Source organism: Rhamphochromis longiceps, linkage group LG19 (assembly GCF_057381845.1).
Source record: "Rhamphochromis longiceps isolate RC_006_pf linkage group LG19, R_longiceps_female_GT1.1, whole genome shotgun sequence".
In the NCBI taxonomy this organism is placed as follows: domain Eukaryota; kingdom Metazoa; phylum Chordata; class Actinopteri; order Cichliformes; family Cichlidae; genus Rhamphochromis; species Rhamphochromis longiceps.
This window is the reverse complement of record NC_140575.1, coordinates 32,794,761-32,816,270: the sequence shown is the minus strand read 5'-3', so window position 1 is coordinate 32,816,270 and position 21,510 is coordinate 32,794,761. Positions and strand designations below refer to the sequence as shown.

The 21,510-nt window shown below is 44.0% G+C and overlaps 1 protein-coding gene across 2 annotated transcripts in view; it reads right to left on the bottom strand.

The window, feature by feature from the left end:
- Positions 1-2,824: 2,824 nt before the first annotated feature.
- The window catches only part of akt1 (AKT serine/threonine kinase 1), a 31,001-nt gene continuing 12,315 nt past the window's right edge, over positions 2,825-21,510 (bottom strand). For both annotated transcript variants that reach the window (XM_085390797.1, XM_085390796.1), the window contains exons 3-14: positions 13,267-13,395; positions 11,581-11,692; positions 11,150-11,276; positions 10,474-10,605; positions 10,270-10,335; positions 9,776-9,844; positions 9,509-9,634; positions 7,997-8,125; positions 4,778-4,992; positions 4,557-4,644; positions 4,254-4,356; positions 2,825-3,247 (exon numbers count right to left, since the gene is read on the bottom strand). In XM_085390797.1, the coding sequence (XP_085246923.1) occupies positions 3,168-3,247; positions 4,254-4,356; positions 4,557-4,644; positions 4,778-4,992; positions 7,997-8,125; positions 9,509-9,634; positions 9,776-9,844; positions 10,270-10,335; positions 10,474-10,605; positions 11,150-11,276; positions 11,581-11,692; positions 13,267-13,395 (1,376 nt within the window). In that variant the 3' untranslated portion in view covers positions 2,825-3,167. The remainder of the gene's footprint in view (positions 3,248-4,253; positions 4,357-4,556; positions 4,645-4,777; positions 4,993-7,996; positions 8,126-9,508; positions 9,635-9,775; positions 9,845-10,269; positions 10,336-10,473; positions 10,606-11,149; positions 11,277-11,580; positions 11,693-13,266; positions 13,396-21,510) is intronic.

Sequence of the window (21,510 nt, the reverse complement as noted above, 5' to 3'; positions counted from 1 at the left end):
AGGGACAGGGAAGCTGGTCAGAGTTGATGGGAAGATGGATGGAGCCAAATACAGGGCAGTCTTGGAAGAAAACCTCTTGGAGTCTGCAAAAGACTCGAGACTGGGGCGGAGCTTCAGCTTCCAGCAGGACAACGACCCTAAACATAAAGCCAGGGCAACACTGGGACGGTTTAAAACCAAACATATCCATGTGTTAGACTGGCCCAGTCAAAGTCCAGATCTAAATCCAATCCAGAATCTGTGGCAAGATGTGAAAACTGCTGTTCACAAACGCTGCCCATCTAATCTGACTGAGCTTTCACCTGGAATTCCAATAAAACTGATTCATGTTTGTGGCTGTAATGTGACAAAATGTGGAAAAGTTCAAGGGGGCCCAATACTTTTGCAAGCCACTGTATTTTAAGAACACACTGCACACCATGCCCAAATATGCCAAGTTCTCTTTGGAAATTACCTTCTTGGTACACAAATACAATTTTATGCCTGTCAAACTGTGCTATCTTGGGTCTTTGATAAATTGCCTGTTATGTCTAAACAGAGCACTGGTCCATCTTTTTATTTTTTGCTTTTTTTAAGCTTGAATGATTCATAGGTGAGTGTTAAATAACTAAACTGAATTGAAAATGAGCAAAAAGGCAGCCAGAAAAACTTTGAAAGACTTTCAGAAAGTCCAGAGAATTATTGCTCAGGACTGCTTTAAAAATTAAGACAGTGTGGCTCTTTGAAAGGAGAAATGTAAACAAAGGGTGGCTCAAGACGTTTGCAGATAAGTCGGATTATGACTTTAAAGAGTCAAACTATAGTTTAACCCTGTAAAGCCTGAACCATGAAATAATAATCCCAGAAAATTCAAATCTTTCAAAACTGTGTTTGAGCACGTAAAAAAGAGAAATTGATTTTGATATTCTTTTTACCATTTTTGCGACATTTGGTATTTGTGCAATTTATCATTTTAAAAATATATTGTGGGATTTATTCAGATTTTTCAAGAGAAAAAAAATAATGCAAACATCTCAAAAACCCATGTATAAAACATGATACACTTGGTGTTAATGATACAGGAAAGTTATCATTTATATGGACTTTCAGAATTTGCTAGTTAATTTTTTGAAGAAGAAGAAAAAAACCACAGTAACTGCAACCAAGATCTGCTTGAAATAAGAAAAATCTGAACCCCAAACAAGTATTAGAGTTGGGAAGGTGTCCAACTTTATTTTTTCCACTAAGCAACAAAAATAAATATTGCCAACGCAACACAGTACTATTTATCTGGTCTAATAATACTGTATAGTCATCTCGCTGGGTTCTGAGCTTTTTAACTGTCTTTGCCTGAAATCCCTTTCAAAATAAAAGTCCACAAAGCTATTGTTAAGACCTTTTATTTCATCAATTTGAAAGAGACAAGTAAAAACAGTGTACAAAGTTTATATTATTGTTTACTAAAGCTGGTGTCCTCAGTCTCAGGAATACAGGAGGGCAGGTACAAAAAAAGAAAAAGAAAAAAAAATTGAAATTAAAAACAAAAGTACAAAATGAATTTCCCTATTTTCAGAAGGTGACAGCAAAGGGCGCGTGCATAGGAAAAAGTAAGATTCAAAAACCGAACAAAAGGTCTGCAAACGATTGAAGAGAAAACATAAAAACCATTACATTCAATAATGTATTATGCACTTTGAAGGAAAAAAAAAAAAAGATTATCTGTCATCTTAAATATACTGAGGTGCTTTCGGAAACTGAGCATGCTTTTAAAAGAAGCCTGAGCCTTCTTTAAAAAGGAAGAAAAACAAAAACCAGACAAGCAAATCTGGTTTTATTTGCATTCACAAACATCTGAATCCATATTATAAAAAGAAGCAAATTTATTCTTTTCCGACCTTAAAGTACAAGTAAGAGTCCAAACGTAATCATTTGGGGGCAGAAAAAGTGCATGTCATTGGCACAGTACAACTTATTATAATCAATGCTGGTCTCATAAATAACTCAGAAGCTTGTGAAGGGATATAAGACCCCGAAAGGGGCGAATCAAAGATGACGGATCCCCTGAAGCCCTGTTTGTTTGCAAAGTATTCCTAAAAGACGTGTATTATGTTAAAGTGACCTCACTGAGGCTGCAGCGAATGCACTGGGTGGGGAAAACACCCAGTAGTGTACTGTACATGAAGGAAAAACCCAGAGGAGAGGATCAGAGACTCTGAGGAGGGTCGAAGCCAAGCGACCCTCACCAGAGGGAAACCAGGTGATGTTTGTGGCACAGCGTGGAGATAAAAAGGCATCAGGAACTATAAGCACTTACTTCAGGAGGAGGCTGCAGAGGCTATTTATTACCCTGAACAGGTAACCGGGGGTCTCCTCAATGACTCTGGTGTGCAAACAGCTACCAAAATAAGAAGAAAAAAAAAAGGATTCACTGCAGGCCAGTTTGTGCCTTAATGATTAATCGCGCTGCATTCTTTGCACATTTGCCTTTCCTCGCATCAGACTGCTTTTCACAATCCGTTCACCAGACTTACCATGATGTGGCGTGACAGTACAACACACTGACAAGAGTTGGTTTTTCAGCAGTAGGAAAGTGTTAAAGATCTTTTCCACATGATGGCATTTCAGTCTTAGGAGAATTAGCCATGTGTTACACACAAGTATGCAAGGATATTAACTTTATTTAATATGGTACATTCACTTATGAAGCAAAAAAAAAGTCTGAATGGACTAAAACATGGATTGATCACCCACTCAAACAATACTCTCTTCCCACATGATGTATTTGGTCCACAGTATGCCCATTTTCTAACTGACATGGTTATGGTGACATCAAATTGTGTTTAAAAAAAAAAAAAAAAAATCTGATTTACAGCAGTAGCGCAAGTTGTGCATAGCTACATCTCCCCATTCATTACGGTGTATGGTTTCCTGCTCAGTATAGTAATAAACAACCAGGAAATGAACAGTAGTGTTATCTCCGTGGTCAGTCTTCAAAGGCCACACAGGTATGTCGTCTCGGATTTCCTTCTTCCTGGAAAAAGTAATTTGGAGATGGCGACTGTTGCATCCAAAGACAGCTTCTGCAGACGATTGTTGGGAGGACGAGGGTTTGGGCCCCCGGTCTTCTGAGAGTGCAGTCAGGTGGGGAGAAGCGAGATGGTCGGACCGGAGGAATGGTTGAAAGTCGTTTAGGCCGTCCCACTGGCAGAGTAGGAGAATTGGGGAAAGTGGGGTCTCCGTTCACTGTCAAAGGACTCCATGCTGTCATCTGTGAATGAAGGGAGAAATAAATGGTCACTTTTTTTCAGGAGAAAAAATATATATATGAAAGCTTACCAACTAGTACTTTCAATATCTAACAATACAATACATCCATTTTTTTTAAATAACTGCCTGTCCATGTCAGGGTAATGGAGGCGTGTAAATTATACCAGCTCTGAAAAACATTTTCTACAGATATTCAAACGTCATTTTTTAGTAAGGACAGCAGAATGGACCAGTGGTTAGCTGTTGTCTCACAGCGAGAAGGTCCTGGATTTAAATCCACCAACAGGCTGGGCCCTCTCTGTGTGGAGTTTGCATGGGCCCTCTCGTGCAAAAACACGCATGGGTTGAATAATTCTAGGGTCCATAGGTATGAATAAAACTGACAGCGAGTCAACCTATCCAGAGTATACCACACCTTTTGTCCTATGGCACTATATGGTATATGCACATTTCTCACCTTCATTTCTTGTTTATGTTTCAATAAATAAAATGTATGCATTTCATTTTTCCAGTATCATAGCTAGGAACCCATAATCACTCCATTGCCATCAATATACTAGCTGTCAGAAGTGCATCTGAGAATTTCATGAGGCACAACGCTGTGTTTTAATGGCCCCGACTCTCCAGGAGAGGGCAGGCTGCTCTCAAGGGAGCTAGTTATGCCTGCAGGAAGGTTTCTGCACTCACATTTATGAGCCCTCCTCCACTAAATGAAGCATTAGCACATGGATAGAGTACAAGACTCTAGGGAAAAACCTCTGTGGGTGAATGACTTCCAACTCTTCAAAAAAAATACAAGTATAACCTTTTTAAACAGGTGAAGGAACCAGATATCTGCTTTCATCTTTATCAATTTAAAAGTCATAATTGGTACCAAAGTCAAACGAGGTGGTCAGGCTCAAATGCAAGGTCACACAATTGCACAGTAAATGAACAGATTTGATTTAATTATATTTCACAGTAGAAAACTCTGTATGGGTGCCCAGAGTGTGCGTGTTTAACGCTACCTTGTCCCGGTGGCGTAATCGTGATGGTTTGTGCTGTGAACTCCTCATCGAAATATCTCGTGTCCGTCTCCGATGTAACTTGGGGCTTAAATGGTGGGACCAGCTGTTGTGGAGGAGAAGACACACAAAAGAATCAGTACATTAGAGCCTTCAATCAGTTTGGTACCATTTGCCAGTCTGATGACAATCCATGTCATGCCTAAATGGGTGGCGTCACTTTATTGACTTTCGAGATAGCAATAGCTGACCAAGTTTGGTGTTCTTACAGAGACGACAGTCAGAGGAAGCTTTACAGAAACACACCTTCTTCTCATAAACATCTTGCCATTCAATGCTGGCAAAGAACTTGTGCTGCATGATTTCCTTGGCGTCATCAGGTCCTCCACCTAACCTGCAAACAAGTACAAACAGATCAAACCCAGACGCATGATGACAACATTAATTATGTAGATAATTCCAACCATTTTATATCATAGTAGGAACGCATATTTCCTTGCACAAACTCTAAATAGAAAGGTTGTCACCTTTGCTTTGGGTCTTTCTTCAGAAGACCAGAGAGCAGGGAGCGTGCTTCGAGGCCGAGGGTCCGGGGGAAGCGGATGTCTTCCATGAGGATTTGCTCAAATAGCTTCTCGTGGTCTTGGTTGTAGAAAGGCAGTCTGCCACACATCATCTCGTACATCACCACACCCAGACCCCACCAGTCCACAGCACGGCCATAGTCATTGTCTTCCAACACCTGTGTTGGGGAGAAAGGTGAGCAAGATTTTATTTCATTTTTCGGATGTTCGAGTCATTTTAACTTCCTGTCGCAGATTTATGATGTGCTATTATCTTAGAAGTAGTCCTTACACTTCTGTTGATTGACAACTAATCAACCATAACTGGGTTAGGCATCAAAGGCTGTGAGAACTGCAGCTTTGTAAACCAAATACAATTACTGTAAGTAACTGGGCTGCCCCCGTACACCAACTCACTCCCACCCAACAAAAATCACCTGCTTTTCCCCCTGGTCTGGGCTTCTGAGGCAGCCCCAGCCAACACTGACTCACATCTCACATTAGGAGCAAGGATAGAGTTTCCCCCAGAGCCCTGCATATTTAATCACCACAGGGCCTTCCACACATACAGATCAGCAAGCAGCAGAGGTGTGGGTCGCTTATGTGTGGCACCAAACAGACAAGGGTCTTACAAACAAACCACTTCAATGAACGCAGCCAGAGTCTCAGAAAGAGAAATATTTAGTATTAGTCTTTCCATAAAGTGACTTTCTTGACAGTTCTTAATGAGACAAACTCCTCCAGTGTTGTGCTTAGTGAACAGCAAAACCTGTTGCATGACTAATGTGCTGCTGAGCGGAGTTGTTCCAAGGTCTCCGGGGACATGTACTGGATTCTACCTCACCAGGCGGATGTTGAAGGTGAAATCGAGACAAGGAGAACAGTCTGTTCTCTTAAACCTTCAGCAGTGTGATGCTAGGTAATTCCCACCCAAGAATAGAATCTTAAGTAAAAAGATGAGTGGATTAATAGAATTGGATATGGACGCAACCGTGTTGGACACAGAGGGTCCTGGAAAACAGATGGACGCATGTGTCCGTAAAAGGAACAAAACTACTTTGTATGTGCACGCGCAAGCCGAGTGCACGTGTCTGTGGGCAAACAGCCGGGTGCTGCGGTGAGCGGCGATCATCGAAGAGGACGGCTATGAGGACAGGGGCAGTAACGTGAAGCCGGTGCGGGGCTAGGATTACTGGGCCGTCTCTATTTCCAGCGCTGCTGTCGTGTGATTCACACCGTGCGACAGCTGGGCCTGCAGCTGCCCCATATATGTAGAAGAGCACCACAGCTGTGAAGCTGCCAGGAGCGCAGGAGCCAAGCTCATCCCTCATATACGTAACCAGGACTGTTTGCCTGCCTGCACCCCAGCCCCAAACTAACACTGTTACACTTCCCCAAAGGAGCAGAGATAGTGAGGAGAGAGAGGATAAAAAGCGCACACACTGCTGCTGCTTTGGAGCTCTGCTCTGTATACTGCACTTTCTGCTCAAAGCCATTAATTTTTTAAAGTGGTGACTCCAGATCAGTGTCAGTGGCTAGATTAAATCTGTTTACATTTTTCTTTGTAGCAGTTCCCTAAAAGCCAAATCCCAATAATAGTTTTCTATTACTTAATAAAAAGTGACTGAATGAGACTTTCCTACTCCTCACTGAAGAGAGAAACCGATCAGGCTTTTGCAGATCGGGTCTGTCCTCCACCCCCACCCCCTGCTCTGGGTGGAATATTCCCAGACGTTACAGCATTCCTGTGCAGCACACACAACAAGGTCATTGTTTACTGCAGAACAACCTGTAACACTGCCTGGCCCGCACTCCGCAGAGACGCTTGCCAGCGACCCCGTTGCCATGGCAACGCCCCCTGATGTCTCTCTGCTCTTGGTTGCCGAGGTTGGAGCTGTCATGGGCTATGCAACTCGGTGGTGGAGCGAAGTGGGTTAGGTTGAGCTTGGAACGGGCAGAAGTAATGTATGGAAAACGCACTTAAAGCTCAGACTTTTACCTGGTGCTGATGATTAGATGGGAGTTCCATCTGATTCGACAAGCAGCACAGGTACACGTTCCCGAGAGGCGCCCTGAAGCACTCTGTAATAGTGTCCTCACACCAGCTCTGAGTCAGCCCAGGTCAGGTGAGGCACCCCAGGCAGCATCGGGGGCTGTGGCTCCCTTGGTGCCACACAACAGCTGTAGCCAATGTGGTCTGTCTGTCTGTCTTTCTTCTCTTTTCAGAGTGCGGAAGCTCACGTTTCCTGAAATGCTGCCAGCCACTTACCCTTCCTCCTCCCCCAACCAGAAAATTCCAAATGCAGACTAAAAACAACGATACAGCAACTGTGTCAACATGGACGCCTTCTCCTGGAAAACTTTTTTTCCCCTCTTCCCCTTAATGGCAGCAGGCAAGGGGCTCATGCTCATGCAAGGGACACATGTACTTAGTGACACCAACCCACCCAACCACCACAAACATTCACAATGAATTCTCGTGTTACACAACCCACTCCAACACTTGTCATACCTGCACGCAACAAGGGTAGCCACACCCCTTGCCATATAACATGAGAGCAGGCTGCCCTACCCTGAGCACACGGCATACTCATTAACACAACCTTAACTGGAGATTAGAAAGGCATTTCAGGATAACAGCCCTTTTCTTCTACTAATGTTCAACACCACACACCATTCCTTTCTCTACAAATGTCACATGCACCACGACTAGCATTCAATCCTGGGCTCCAGCTCATCTTATTCAGTTCAATCAAATACAATCATTTTGTTTTTATTTACTTTAAAGCAAGGTAGAGAGCTCTTGGCTCAGCACATCTGAAAAATATCACCAATATACACACATATTTAAAATTAAAACAGAAACTTGAATAAAAGACCAAAGAAAACCAAGAAATGCAGATTCCTTCCTGTTCTTTCAGTTAGTGAAAGAACAGCTGGACGAGTAAATTAGTCACCAAATGTCAACCCAAGTGAACACCATTAGACGATGTGTTCACCACCATCCAACACACACCAGATTTCAAAGCTGTTTGCAGCTCTAAAGTGGCCTGACACCAAATTATTGCTTCAGCTTCCTTTAATTTGTCACTGATCTATAGAGAACTACAGAAAGTGGGCTTTTCTGCACACACTAAGGTCACTTAAAGTCACCTGCAGGCTGAACCACTGTTGTGTTTTTACCTCAGGTGCAAGGTACTCTGGAGTCCCACAGAAGGTTTTCATAGTGGCGCCATCTTTGATCCCCTCCTTACACAGGCCGAAATCTGTGATCTTTATGTGTCCGTCTTTGTCCAGCATAAGATTTTCCAGCTGAGAAAAATTACTTCTTTGGTTAAACATCCCAAAAACGTGATGTTGATATAAATTATTAAATGATCAAACATATATTTATCTATCAGAAACAAGTCTTTTACAGGAATTTGTGGAAAAATAAAACATCAACTGGTGTCTGTAATTAATTAACTGAAAACTATTTAGTCATTAAACACCTTAGGCTGGAAGTAACTGCGTGTCATCCAAATAAGGCATCTCACGTGGAAGTAAATTACCAATTGCAACATTCACGGCCTTCTTCCTCCCCACTTCTTAGTCATTTGTGCTTTGTGGTGACATGTGATGGTAACTGATGGCTTACAAGAAAGTTTTTCCAGGTCAACCACGTGTGAGGGAAAGCAAAAAAAAAAAAAAAAAATTGATCTCTACACTTTAAATGTTCTTTTCTCAGTTCGATACATAAATATTGTGAAAATGCTCATAAAAAGCGTGAATATGGAAAGGTACCTGGTGATACACATACACAGGTAAACCTGACTGAAAAACATGCACTATGCAGTGTCATGACTTGAGGTTACATGGCCTTTTAATATCAGCATGTCCTCACCCTCCCCTCGCTGTCTCTCTCCCTCAGTTAAAGTCACCTGGCAGCTGTAGCTCACACGTGGCCAGCAGCGCCCGGCCAGAGTCAGCACATCCTCCAATCCTGCTACCCTGGCATTTTCAGGAGAACCCTAGCAGGCTGGGAGCCTGGCTCATAAACCCAAGGGAGAGAGGGAGGAAAGGGAGGGGGGGAGGTAGGGAGTGCTATGCTGACCTGGCTGGTATAGTTTTATCAGCTGGAAGTATTAGGGCTTCAGAAGCCCACTGCAACTGATAACCTCCCCAAAGCCTTCTTAAACTCAAACATGCCTTATCAATTTGCAGCATCCATCTCCGATGTCATCTTCCCTCGCACACTTCTCTTTAGCTTTTAAACTCAAATGCAAAACAAGAAGCAGTTGGAAATCTCAAACTTCTTCATTCTGAGAAGATGTGTGGCTTTTTCCCCCTCCATTAAAGAAAACAGCTAACACAAAGAATGACGTCAATCTCACACACAGAGCGGTGATATCACCCACTGAGAACTTTGTGTGTACTATAATGACTGGTTGGTGGTGATCTGTTCAAAGGGACCGTGGTAGTTATTTCTGTCTGGCTGCAGCAATGTACAGGCCGGACTTCCATCCAGCTGCAGTGAGGTCTGGAGTTTGATCTGGGGGAGGCAGATCAATAAGGCCTGGCCACTGCTCTAGATGGAGACAGATCCTATTTATATCCTGCCACGGGGAGGGAGAAAGAAAGTGAAGGGGAGGAGGGTGGAGAAAGGGAGGCTGACTACTAGGATGATAGGAAGTGAGGACACATTTCCCCGCCTACCTTGAGATCCCGATAAACCACGTTTCTTTCAGCATGCAGGTAGTCCAAAGCAGACACTATCTCTGCGCCGTAGAACCGCGCACGCTCCTCTGAAAACACCCGGTCTCTTGAAAGATGGAAGAAAAGCTGAGGGGATGTGGGAGAGATTGACAGGGACGCAGAGGACAAATAAGAGTGTTTTTCAGTCAAGAAGGAAGTGAGAAATGAACACACTCAACATCCAAAGTATTTACAGATGCACATTTAGCGATGATTAAACTAGTTTACCTCACCACCGTTTGCATACTCCATGACAAAGCACAGGCGGTCATGTGTTTGGAAGGAGTATTTCAGTCCCTGCAGATCAAAAAACAAAAACCTCAAAGCAGAACTTCATGTTTCAAACCAAGTCAAGCGGAAGCTGGCATTTAAACAGCTAATGGTAACATGAAATATCACAATACATGTTGCGGCTTTAGCTACATTTTCGAACATTTCGAAAGAAGAGGAGGAAAACCACAGCACAGACGATGTGTTGCCTTCACCCACCACTTAGATCTAAAATTTGGTACGAGCTTATCATTACAACCCACCTCAAAGCAAGGGTTAACTGATTAAAAAAAAACCCCACTCAACTCTAGCCTTTGTAAGCACAGCACTTCAAAACATTCCTGACAAAAACTGCCTCTTTTTTCTGAATGGCTGCTTCTGGGTTAGACTGAAGAGGTCTGAGGATCTGTGCGAGTTAAAATAAGGTTTGGGTATATGGAGGAGCTCCTTACTGTCAAGAACGGATGCTTTGAATTCTGGAGGACTCTGTTCTCTGTGAGTGTGTGCGCCACTTCATCCTGGAGACAAGAAGAAAAAAAAAAAAAAAGACAGCATTTGTGCAACTCTCTCAATCACTATTGAGGTATCAGGCATTGGTTTCCCCCAGACTCCCAGTGCATTTTCACCCCTTCACTTGCTCATTGGCAGCCACTCACTTTTGCTACGATCACCTCCTTCTTTAGGATCTTCATGGCATAGTAGCGTCCTGTGGCCTTCTCCTTTACCAGAATAACTTTGCCAAAAGTGCCTTTTCCCAGGAGTTTGAGGTATTCAAAGTCGTGCATAGTCTGCAAGGCAATGGGGGAGAATACAGCATCTGGTTACGAACAGGAGCATTAACGAACTCAGACTCTAAACAGGACACGCAATCCCACTGACAACAACGCTGAAGCATTTAAGCCACCATCTCACCCACAGAGCAATTTCCACTCCTCTAATGGTTTGACCTATATACGTGGTTGTGTCTCAGTTAACCTTTGACCCCCAGCTCTGGAGAGAATGTTGAAAATGGTTGTGCGGGGGACATCTAATCCAAAAAACACATTGGACCTTTAAGTCATGACACATGTGGGGGGAGGGGGGCATGTGTGAAACCTAGTGGGCATGCTATCTGGTGCCAAGCCACCCACAACTGATGTTGGGAAAGAAGCTGTGCAAGTACAAATAAGCTGGGGAGGGTGAAGGAGGAGTAACTGTCAAATGAGGAGGGGACAAAAAAACAAACAAAGCTGTACTAACAGCGAGGAGCAATCTCACTAGTTAAGAACGAGTGAGAGACATTTGTGAGGACATAACCGAACAAAGATACATTGAGTGTAAATGAGCTAGTACCACTTTGAGTCTGGGTTTGGTCAGGTAGACCTCCATGTCCATGGGGTCTGGGGAGGAGTCCATCATCTCCTCCTCTTGTTTCTGTAGGCCTTCAGCCACTGCCTGGATGGCTTTGGTCCATTCTTCCCTGAGGTAGACACAAGCAGCAGAGATTACAGCAGTCCGTTTGCCACCAAGCAACCCCAGCAGCCCAATCATGTAATTGTCTTCTTATCAACAGGAAGGCAATTTCAAGTGTGACCTCTGCCAAGAGCCAGTGCACAGGGTGAAGGTGTATAATGATGATTAAATATGTATGTTGGTTTACGCTTCTGCATGTTAGAAAAACTAAGCTCTTAAACTACTTTGTAGCATTCTGGGCCAAATCTTAGCATGCGGATGATTCGAGCTCAAGTGCTCTGTGAGCAGCGAGGGGTCTGCGTCTCACTTGCCTCTCCTCGGGGGTCTCCACGTGGAAGGTACGCTCGATGACAGTGGTCCACTGCAGGCAGCGGATGATGAATGTGTTGGGCTTGGGCCGTTCCGTCTTCATCAGCTGGCACTCTGACCACAGCCGGGGAGATGGAGACGAAGAGAAGGGCCAGTGTGTAGGAGAGCAGAGGGGAGAGACAGACCCGCAGTTATAGCCATTTATCTTTATCGCCGTCCTAACAGACAATCTCGGCCAATTTGGAAAAGAACAGGTGCACTTTGGTGGGAGAAAACAACTGATGCTTAAATCGTCAGTCCCTTTAAAAATAAAAATGCTTTGTATTAGTAGTGCTTTAAATCCGGCACATATTCCAATTCATTCCCTAACAGTTGTTCTAAAAAGCAACTCTTTACTAGTCATTTTCAGACTGTGATGAATCTGACAAAACACATGTTAAATTATTGGTCTGAATCATCGAGAAATCCCAAAACCCAAGGTCACATCTTGTTTTCTCAGAGCAGAACCTGAGATGATATCACATTTCCACTAAAATGAATCAGCTAAAGGAAACAGAACTTCAAACCAGGAAATGTTTAACTTGCCACGCTGGCACACACCCGGCTTAATCAGTCTTGTTCTTTAAGAATTTCATATCATGCACATCTTCACACCCTTCTTTTATTGCTTCTGCTGAAATTTTCCCACTTTTGGAGCAAATAATTGTCTTGTAAGCAGTTTGCAAAAACAATTACTCACAACAGTCTAATAACTGAATTTACAAAGCAGAGATTTCCATCTGCAGCTCCTTCGCAGTAACATCTGTTCCCAAATGAAACATGTCAGCAAATATGTCAGAACGTGACACAAAATGGCCTGCGTCTGATGGATGGAGGACTCTGAGTGGACCACCACTGAGATCCAACATGGCTCCATCAGGGTGAATATGTAATCCAGCTGCAGCGGCCCCGTCAGCAACGACACACCATGTGTCCTCTGCGGTGGGGTCACAGTGGTGACAAAAGCAAAGCCAGCGCTGATGGAGACAGAACCTCCGAGAGGAGCCCAGATAAATACTTGAAATCAGGCGGCTAATGGCCACGATAACTCAAGAGTGTCGGAGAGGAAACATTTTGTTAAACAAACAGTATGCCGTCTAATTGCTGTGTTCAGTCATCTGCACAGCTTATCGCAGCAACTTTCTCTGATGTGAAGATCGAGTGAGTCGAGCTGCTCTGGGCATTTTTTTGTTTTTGTTATTATCTGTCACAATGCAAACAAAGTTTTGGGGACTGCACAGAGAGAAGAGAGCTGCCATCTGATGCATTAATGTAAGGAGTCAAAACATCTTGCGTGCACGTTCAGTGGCGGAGCTCTCTTTGCTCGGAGCGGTCCTCCTACTGAAAACCGCGCCGCCGTTCTATTAAGATGACAACACAGCAATTTCTCTTTCTATTCAAAGTCATTTAGAAAGCTGCCAGATGAGTAAACGGAGGGGTTACTTGTTCAAAAAGGTCTTCCACATTTTTCCTTATACACTGTCAAACTGTTATTAACTTCTTTTCAGTGCGAAGAAGTATAAAAAACTTTTTTGTTTTTTTAAATCATGCATGCAAGTTAAGAAGAGCAGCAAACAAAATAGGGGTGAAAACAAGCTGCCAAGAAACAAGGGAAAAAATGTGGTGGTTTCTCTGAAGCAGATACTCACGTGCTACAGAGAAGTTATTTAAGGGGGTTTCCAGCTGGTCAACATCTTGCGGTCGCTCTTTGTAGCCAATGAATGTACCATCACTCTTCAGGAGAAAATACCTTGGCCTCCAGGTCTTGATGTATTCTCCTGATAAGAGAAAAAGATTGAAAAGGAGGTAAAATTAAACAGCATGTGACCAACTCCTTTTTCTTCCCCCCCTCCGGTGTTGTCTGTTCAAACCTTACTTGCTTTTACAGCCTCGAAAGCTGAGGAATAAACACTGACATTGTGAATGCAACATAACATTTTAGTGATTTCTTTTCATATTAGTTGTCAGCGGTATAACGCATTATTAAATTAGCACTGAAAGCACTAGGGCCTTCTTTTAGCGAGACTCAAAAGTGCTGTTTTTAAGGCAGGAGTCAGGACTCCTTCCCTCCACGTGGTACATCCTCTTTTTCAACAGTCATTTCCAATGTAGATAGTCACAGGATATTCAAACAAAACAAAAAACCTTGTCCCAACTTGTCCCGAGTTTGAGGATCTAAGTCGACTAATTTCACCAGGAAGGAGACTAGATTTCCCACCCACCCAAATTCCACTGTAGCCATTTTTACACAAGAAATCAAACGAATACGAGGAGAATGAGGAATGGGACATGGTTTCAAGTGGCCTTTTCTCACTTATAGCACACAATGGAGGAATGTAAGCTTCAAACACACTCTTCCCATTGGAAATATTCTTGTTTGAGAGCGTGCAGGATTCACTTGCCCTCTCTGAATTGTGACAGTTAGTTGATCGTGTCATTCTTCCAACAGCACAGCAGGCACGGTAAAAATCTAACGTACGGGTAAAGCACCAGTATCATTTTAATCATACAATTAAAATTCTGTAAATCACGTAAGCAAATATCCTCAGGCTTCTTACACTTTCAGCAAAAACTGCCTTTCATTTAAGCAACTTAAAACTGTATTTGCATACATCTTTAACAAGTAGAATTTTTAACTTCACTTTAAAACATTTTAATCTGCAGTCCAGCTTAACATTTCCTACAGTTCTTAACTCTGTAACGGTGGATGCCAACGCTTCAATTTGATTTTCATACAAAACTTTCCACACTCCTCGGTTTTCTAGACAACAGCCTTAAACTCAAGCCAAGCATGTCCATCCCATTCACTTAGACACACTGGCATCACACAAATGAATCTCTCTTAGGCAGACGAAACTCCATTTATTCCGGTGATGCTTCAGGAAATGTTGCGCCAGATGTTGTGCAGACGGTGAAGATGGGGGGGGAATAAATAAATAAAAAAATAGCTTACATACCATAACAAGGCAGTGGCACACAGCGGAGTGGAACTTGAATATTTATACAGGAAAACTGTAATTTATTTTTAATTACGGAGCCGCATATTAACCCCATGCAGTGCCATACCAAGCTGTCCTTAATTGCCCCATTTCCTCCAACACAGAAGCGCGGCGTGCGCACGTGTGTGTGTGTAAGAAGTAAAAGATCTGTCCTATGAGCTTCTGTTATTCACACATACACACTTCTGAGTAATGAAACTGATAGCAGATTAGACAGTGCAGAGCAAACATCAGCAAACATCACATGAATTATTAAAACTGGTTGAGTGTCATTTTTCAAGATTTGTCACTTGTAATCTGTCAAAATCATCAACTTGCCCTTCCTGCTTCTCGTCTACATTTTTTCCCCTCCCCACATAAAGCGACGACACGGGATGCCCTTCATAGCCTGCATACATAAAGCTGGACGGAGCCACTATGATAATAATATAATGCAGATTATAGAAGCCATGAGCTGGGAGTTCTGGCTGCTGAGGGACATTGTATGCTTTTTATTTAATGGGACTTTAGAGCAGCGATCGAGACATTAAAGTCATCAGGATGAGAGCGTGAGCTAACGGTAACTTTCTTTAGACTTCTATATAATCAGATTTGTTACTGCCACTGTGCAGGAATTGCAACCTGCCCATCAATAGAAAAGAAAAATGAAAATGTAGGTTTTAGCTAGAACTCAGTCGATACCAATATTCGGCATTTATGGAATTGGAATTTAAAAAGCTAATAGACTGGCTGATATTTTCCTCTTCTGCACACAACAAACATAAATGGATTTCCCTAACATAACATGTACTTAGCAGTTTGCACTAAGATAATCAGACAAAGCAGTTTAAAAATAATTTGTTTTCCTATCACAATAAGTTGTGGAACTCTTCACAGCTGAAGGGAGTTTCTCCCATTGCTTCTTTGCACGTTTCAAATCATTTTTATTCATTAAGCGCTATAAATGTTGATACCGACGGGATCTTAATGCATTCTGTATTTGCTTCGCTTTCAGATAACCGTCTAAGATTTTTTGGATCAGAAGAATGAAAAAGAGTGCTCGTTGGAAAGTTGGAAGTTATAGACTAGCATGTTTTATTAGCTCCATTTGGGATAGACTGTACAGGAAAATGAAATTGCAGTACGATGATGCAGATGTTTGTGTTACAGTTCTCGGTTTGTTAAACCTGAATCAAAACTTTTAAAAAAAACAAAAAAAAAAAAAAAAACCCAAACGAAACAAAAAACACCTGATTCACTGCTGGTGTGGTGGCACCAATCACCATACAAAAGGAAACAGCTGTCACTTGGCACAACAGAAGACAGTCTTCAATCCAGAGCAGATGTTTAATATGTTATTACATTTTTCTTTATTGTGCAAGGGGAGATTCTTCATCTCATTTGCTGCAGAGTAAGTGTTTTCACACCAAATAAAGCTCATTTAGAAATTAGCTCAACTTTGACAGGCGTCAGACTGCCGCCCTCACAGCTTTGACAAATCCGCTTATACTAGATGTGCTGCCCCAAGTGAAATAAGCAGAATACAGTTTGCTGCAGCTCCCTCGTGACCGCTTTACACACAACTGCAGTGATAAGATTTTTCCAAATACAAACCACACCAATCAACTTTAACAATCAATCATCCAAATACACGCCGATCTCCTGGGACTCCACGTCCGTAGGGTTATTTATCACAAGCCTTTAAGAGCACCAGACTTCCTTACTTCAGCACAATGGAGCTTAGAGACTTGTTTAGCATAAAATCTAAATAATAAAAGCACAAAAGACGTGGCATTTAAGAGTACACATAGTCATTAAGTGTCAGCTGCGAGTTCGCTGGAGAGCCTGTTCAATACATAATTTGGACAAATCTGCAGCCAGAAAGTCTCCTGAGCCCTTCATACCGGTCCTTGTTTTTATCTGCTGGGCCCCAGCTGGTGCTCCACTCTGTGGTCAGGTTTTGGCTGACCCATATCTCCCAACTATAAACCCATGCCAACCAACACTGAGGACAGTATGTGCACAATGCAGAGGCAGCATAATGAGTCCCCTACCTGACACCGCGACACGTGATGAAGGCTCAACGTATATCCTTGTCTCGCCAGCAGGGCCTAAAGTTTCAGTTTAGAAGTTTTCGTTTGGCAGCGGGAACGCAGGCAAATCATTTCCAGACTGTGTAATGTTCTTACGTAGATTCAGATCCTGATGGGCAGAAACAGGTGTTTGTGTGTACACATGATTGTGCTTGTCTGTAAATACATTTGTGTATGCATGGCGCCTTGTAGGCACTGAAAGGTATTTGTGTGCAACAGATTACAACAAACAGTCAGTTTGAAAGGCTTTCTTGCCAGATCCACTGACGCATGGCACACACTAGTAGTTGCATGGGTGGTCATACGTGACGCAGCAGCACGGCGAGGCATGACATGGCATGTACTGGGGGAAAATCTGACACACTGGTGTGGAAGACACAGCCAGCTAAGCATCCTTAGTCACCATTATCCCCATTCTGACAATGGCAATTGTGATATTAAGAGGGACTTGTTCCACACAAAAAGGTAAATAAGGTCTAACCCACTGTAATAACGCAGTCTACTGTAACTGGAAAGTTAAAGTCTTTTCTGCAGGGGCACTCATCTTTGATGCCACCTCTGCAAAGGTTAAGCAACCCCACATCTGCATTGCACATCCCTCAACTAGTGCATGCTCCTTCTAGACAGGAGGACACTGCAACTTCCTCGTCTGTGACCACAAGCTCGATCACATGACAACTGTGGAAATGGCGATATCCGGTTGTCTGCGAGCGGGCGTCTCCGCCGCATTGAGAGCGGGCGGGGGGAAGTGAAGGGGTTGCACTTGCAGTCTGCACTCTGAGCATAAACAACCAAGATGACCCTTGTCAGCTTCCTATTGACACACATTTCCCCTTTTGGTTTTATTCATTTGTACTTTCCACAGAGCGGCTTTTCTTAAGAACTGACAGAGTGAGAAAGTGAAAACTAATGCTGGGTTTTTTCCCCTTTTTAAAATTGTATTGTCAAATATACAGTTACCGTTTAGAGTAAACATGGATACATTTATATGGTAATTCTACACAGGGACTGTTATGCAGATGCAGAGAGGGAAAAAAAAAATTCTTCTGCACTACTTAAATCCAGTGCTTTGCATACTAGACCCCAAATACATCCTGTGTACACGGAGAAAAAGCGCAGACTGCTGACAAAGGACAATAGGCCTCAGAACAACACAGGAGAGCCTTCTGCTTTTAACTCACTTCATCATCACAGTGTTCCAGTAAACTAAAACCTTTTGATGTCAACATGTTCTCCAAAACAGGAAAGTGGCCAACAGACAGACTGACCACAACCTAGATAAGATAAAACCTGCTTCAAGTGTCTGGTTGACACACAGGCACACATGCATGCATGCACGCACAAACACACACTTTGCTCTGAGGAAATCCACTGCATTAACAGTCCCAGTAAGCTTTTCTAATAAAAGCATGACAGCCGACATGTGGCTCGTCTCAACCAAATTAGGGGAAGGACAGAAGAATGGGAAGACTGATTTGACAAAAGATGAGAGATGAGAGTACTGGAGGGGATGAGAAAGCAGTGTGTGAGGAGTTGTGCTGAACGGCGTGGTAGTGAGACAGATCACTACATATGTTCCCCACATATGTAGGAGTGTGAGTGGGGGGTGGGGGGTGTGAACGCAAGTGAAGTGTGCATGAGCCATGCGCACTGTGTGTGCAGGGGAGGAGCTGTCAGGGCCTGATAGAGTGTCTTTACATGACAAGCAGCTGCTGAGGGCTGGGATGCGCGCTGGGCAAAGTGGAAAATAATGAACGGAGAACCGCTGCCAAACAAAACAGAATTCATCTTTATTTGCCAACTGCTGCATGGCCCTGTGTGCGGACAGCTTCAGCATGCCACAGCTACGCCCCTCTACACCTCAAGCACGGTACAGGAGGAAAGAACGGGTTTGGCACAGCAGCTGGAGCATCTTTGCTTTTACCGAATTACAAGAAAAAAGGTACAACAACAACAACTCCTGACGAGGGAATCACTTTAATCTAGATACTGAAATGATCAGGAAGTTTTAACATTATACATTTCAAATTTTCTCAACTTAATGACACTTCACGTCGACTTCCAAGAAATGACTCTTTATTTCACGTTAATCCTTTCTTTGGACAGTAAAGCCATGTGAAAGTCAACTTGGCTTAAGAGGCCCTAACACTAAGGGTTAGTCAGACAAGCTTATTGAAGATTCATTAAATAAAAGGAAGAGGGCGGGTGAATGAGGTTAGTGGCTGGTTCAGAGGAGCATCCTGCACTCTCCGTCTCTACGTGACAGCAACAGGAATGTTGAGAACCCAGCTGCTATAGTTTGTTGGCTAATAAGACACATCATGTAGTATTCATCAGTCTTTTTTTTTAAATTACAAACGAAAGGAGAAGAAAAAGAAGCCACAATCTCCCAAACTAACAGCTGTATCCCAGATCGTTCTATTTGTAAGGTTTTTAAATAACATTTCCAACACAGTAACTTTAAAAAGAAAAGAACACCTTTGTCACAAGCCACTAGATGACCCACACATGCACACTAATTAACAATGCAAGTGGGTAAATGATCTCACACAGAGTGAGAGGAACCAAAAGAGGGTCAGACAAAATGTGCCTCAGTGCTCACACCCAGTGGTTGGACTTCCTGAGAGGGCTGCTGTTGGGTTTTGTCCCCGTCTGGCCATTCATGGCTTGGGGATGAGAGGAAGGGAGCCAGTGTAACTGCATGAACTGTGCGTGTGTGTGAGTTTGAGTGGTGAGAATCGGATGAGGAGGAGGAGGTGGGGGTAGGCGGAGGTTGAGGATTAGGGAATTAGAACTCCAAAGCGTGGGAGGAGGGGGTAGGGGGGCTTCGCCTTTTGTTGGTTTTTCCTCAGCCACCCCCGCCATCCCTTCGGCCCTTTTCTGCCGGGTTCTGCCTGTAGGCTGCAGCTGCGGCCTGCTGCCCTGTGCCCTGCATCTCAATGAGGCACGGACTGCCTGCTCTAAAAGAGTGGGGGCTCCCTGATGCAAGGGTCAACACTGAGCCCAGCAACCACAAACTCCACCCCCAAGACGCCCTGCTCTAAGCTGAGCTTCTCATGCTGACCGAACACCCATCTACATATTTGCCCGACTGCGACCGTATAAGGCAGCACCGGGTTCACATGGCATCTTAAACTATCCTGGAGTACGGACTCCTTTTCTTTCCTACTCTTTATGCCTTCTTGACCCCCCCAGCCCATACTCCCTTTTGTTGGCCTCATTCTCTCCATGCAGCTGGATTTGGGGGGGTTGCAGGAGGGGTGGGAGGTGCACCATTGCTGGGGCTTTGGCAGCAGCATCGACAGGTTCCGTTGAAGGGCCACCCCAACCCCAAATCTAGCCCTCCGTCTCTTCCCCTTCTCCCTTCCCCCCCCCCGTCACTAGGGTTGCCACTGCTACCCTAAAAAGAAAAAAAAAAAAAAAAAAAAAAGCAAGGGGGTGCGATGGAGGCTGCCCCGCTTTCTCACGCTCGTAAGAAAGCCCTCACTTCTTCTCTGTGGTGAGTGACACCTGCTGATTACCATAGAGACACTGTGGGAAGTTCCCCCCTGCCACACTGGGCTGAGATTTGCACCCTCTCCCTGGGTAAACAAGCAGTCCATGGATTAGTTAACTGGGTTACTGCATGGCAAACAAATAAACACACATTATTTAGAACATATTAGTGCCAATGAACTCTCAATGACCAGTAAAATTTAGCACCCTTAAACAAGCAACGATTACGCTCTACATCCCCCCCCGCTCCATTTAGACAGGTACACTCCAGCTGTTGACATTTTTCAGGGGCACTACTTGTTAAAATGTTCTGTAAATAAATATAAATATGAAATATGCTCAGAGTAAGAGAAAATGTCAATATCATGGACGCCACATATCTGAGTCCCCAGGCGGCCAAGCATCCCTTTCGTTTCACTGTCTCTCTAACCCACCCTAAACTGAAGAGAGGTGCCAGTGATTTGATTGATGTCAAAGACTTTGAGCTTTTCGCCGGTCCATAGCCGCTTCCGCCATGGGTCTGAGTTGTCAGCTGGGTCATTATCCTAGCGACAGAGTGAGAAACGTGCGCTGGAAGTGGGGGAGGACTAAAAAGGGGATGAGCTTGTGAGGGCAAGGGAGAAAGGGGGACCATAAAAGACAAGAAAAAGTGTGCGAGTAAGAATGAAGGAGAACAAGCAGAAAGAGAGATGAGGACTGAGGAAATGACAGACAGAAAGGGTACACAGCAACAGCAACAGAGGCTGAGATCACTGCTGAGTACCACAGTTGTGGCGAGCAGGCGGACTCTGCACAGCAAAGTAAGCACACAGCGGGCTTGCTGCGAGAGGGGGCGAATGGTGGAGGTGCCACCTCCCTCAGCCTCCTGGTCCCCCCCACCATTCTAGCCAGCCTGCCTGCCGACAGCTGCACCCCAGTAATTTACTTCTCTCCACCACATTTAGCAGGAAGACTGCTTCCCATTACCCAGAGCAGGGGGTCCACGCTGACGGCCAGACACCCGGCCAGAGCAATGGCTTCCTGGTGTGACACCTTCTGCTGCTGGACCCTGCCTACAGGGGATCCACTCAAATCTGTCTGCCACTTCAACTTTCACTACTGCTGTTCATTTGGGCGTTTCCCCTCACAAAGTTCAGGCTGACTATTGTAAACTTATTGGAAAATAGTTAGCAAGAAAGGGTATACACCATTAGTTTCAGTCAAACTACTGAATTACCCACAGAGAGGGTCAGCTGTGGCTCAGGAGGTAGAGCAGGTTGTCTGCTAATTGGAAGGTCAGCGGTTTGATCCCCAGCTCCTCCAGTCCACAATCTGAGGTGTCCTCAGG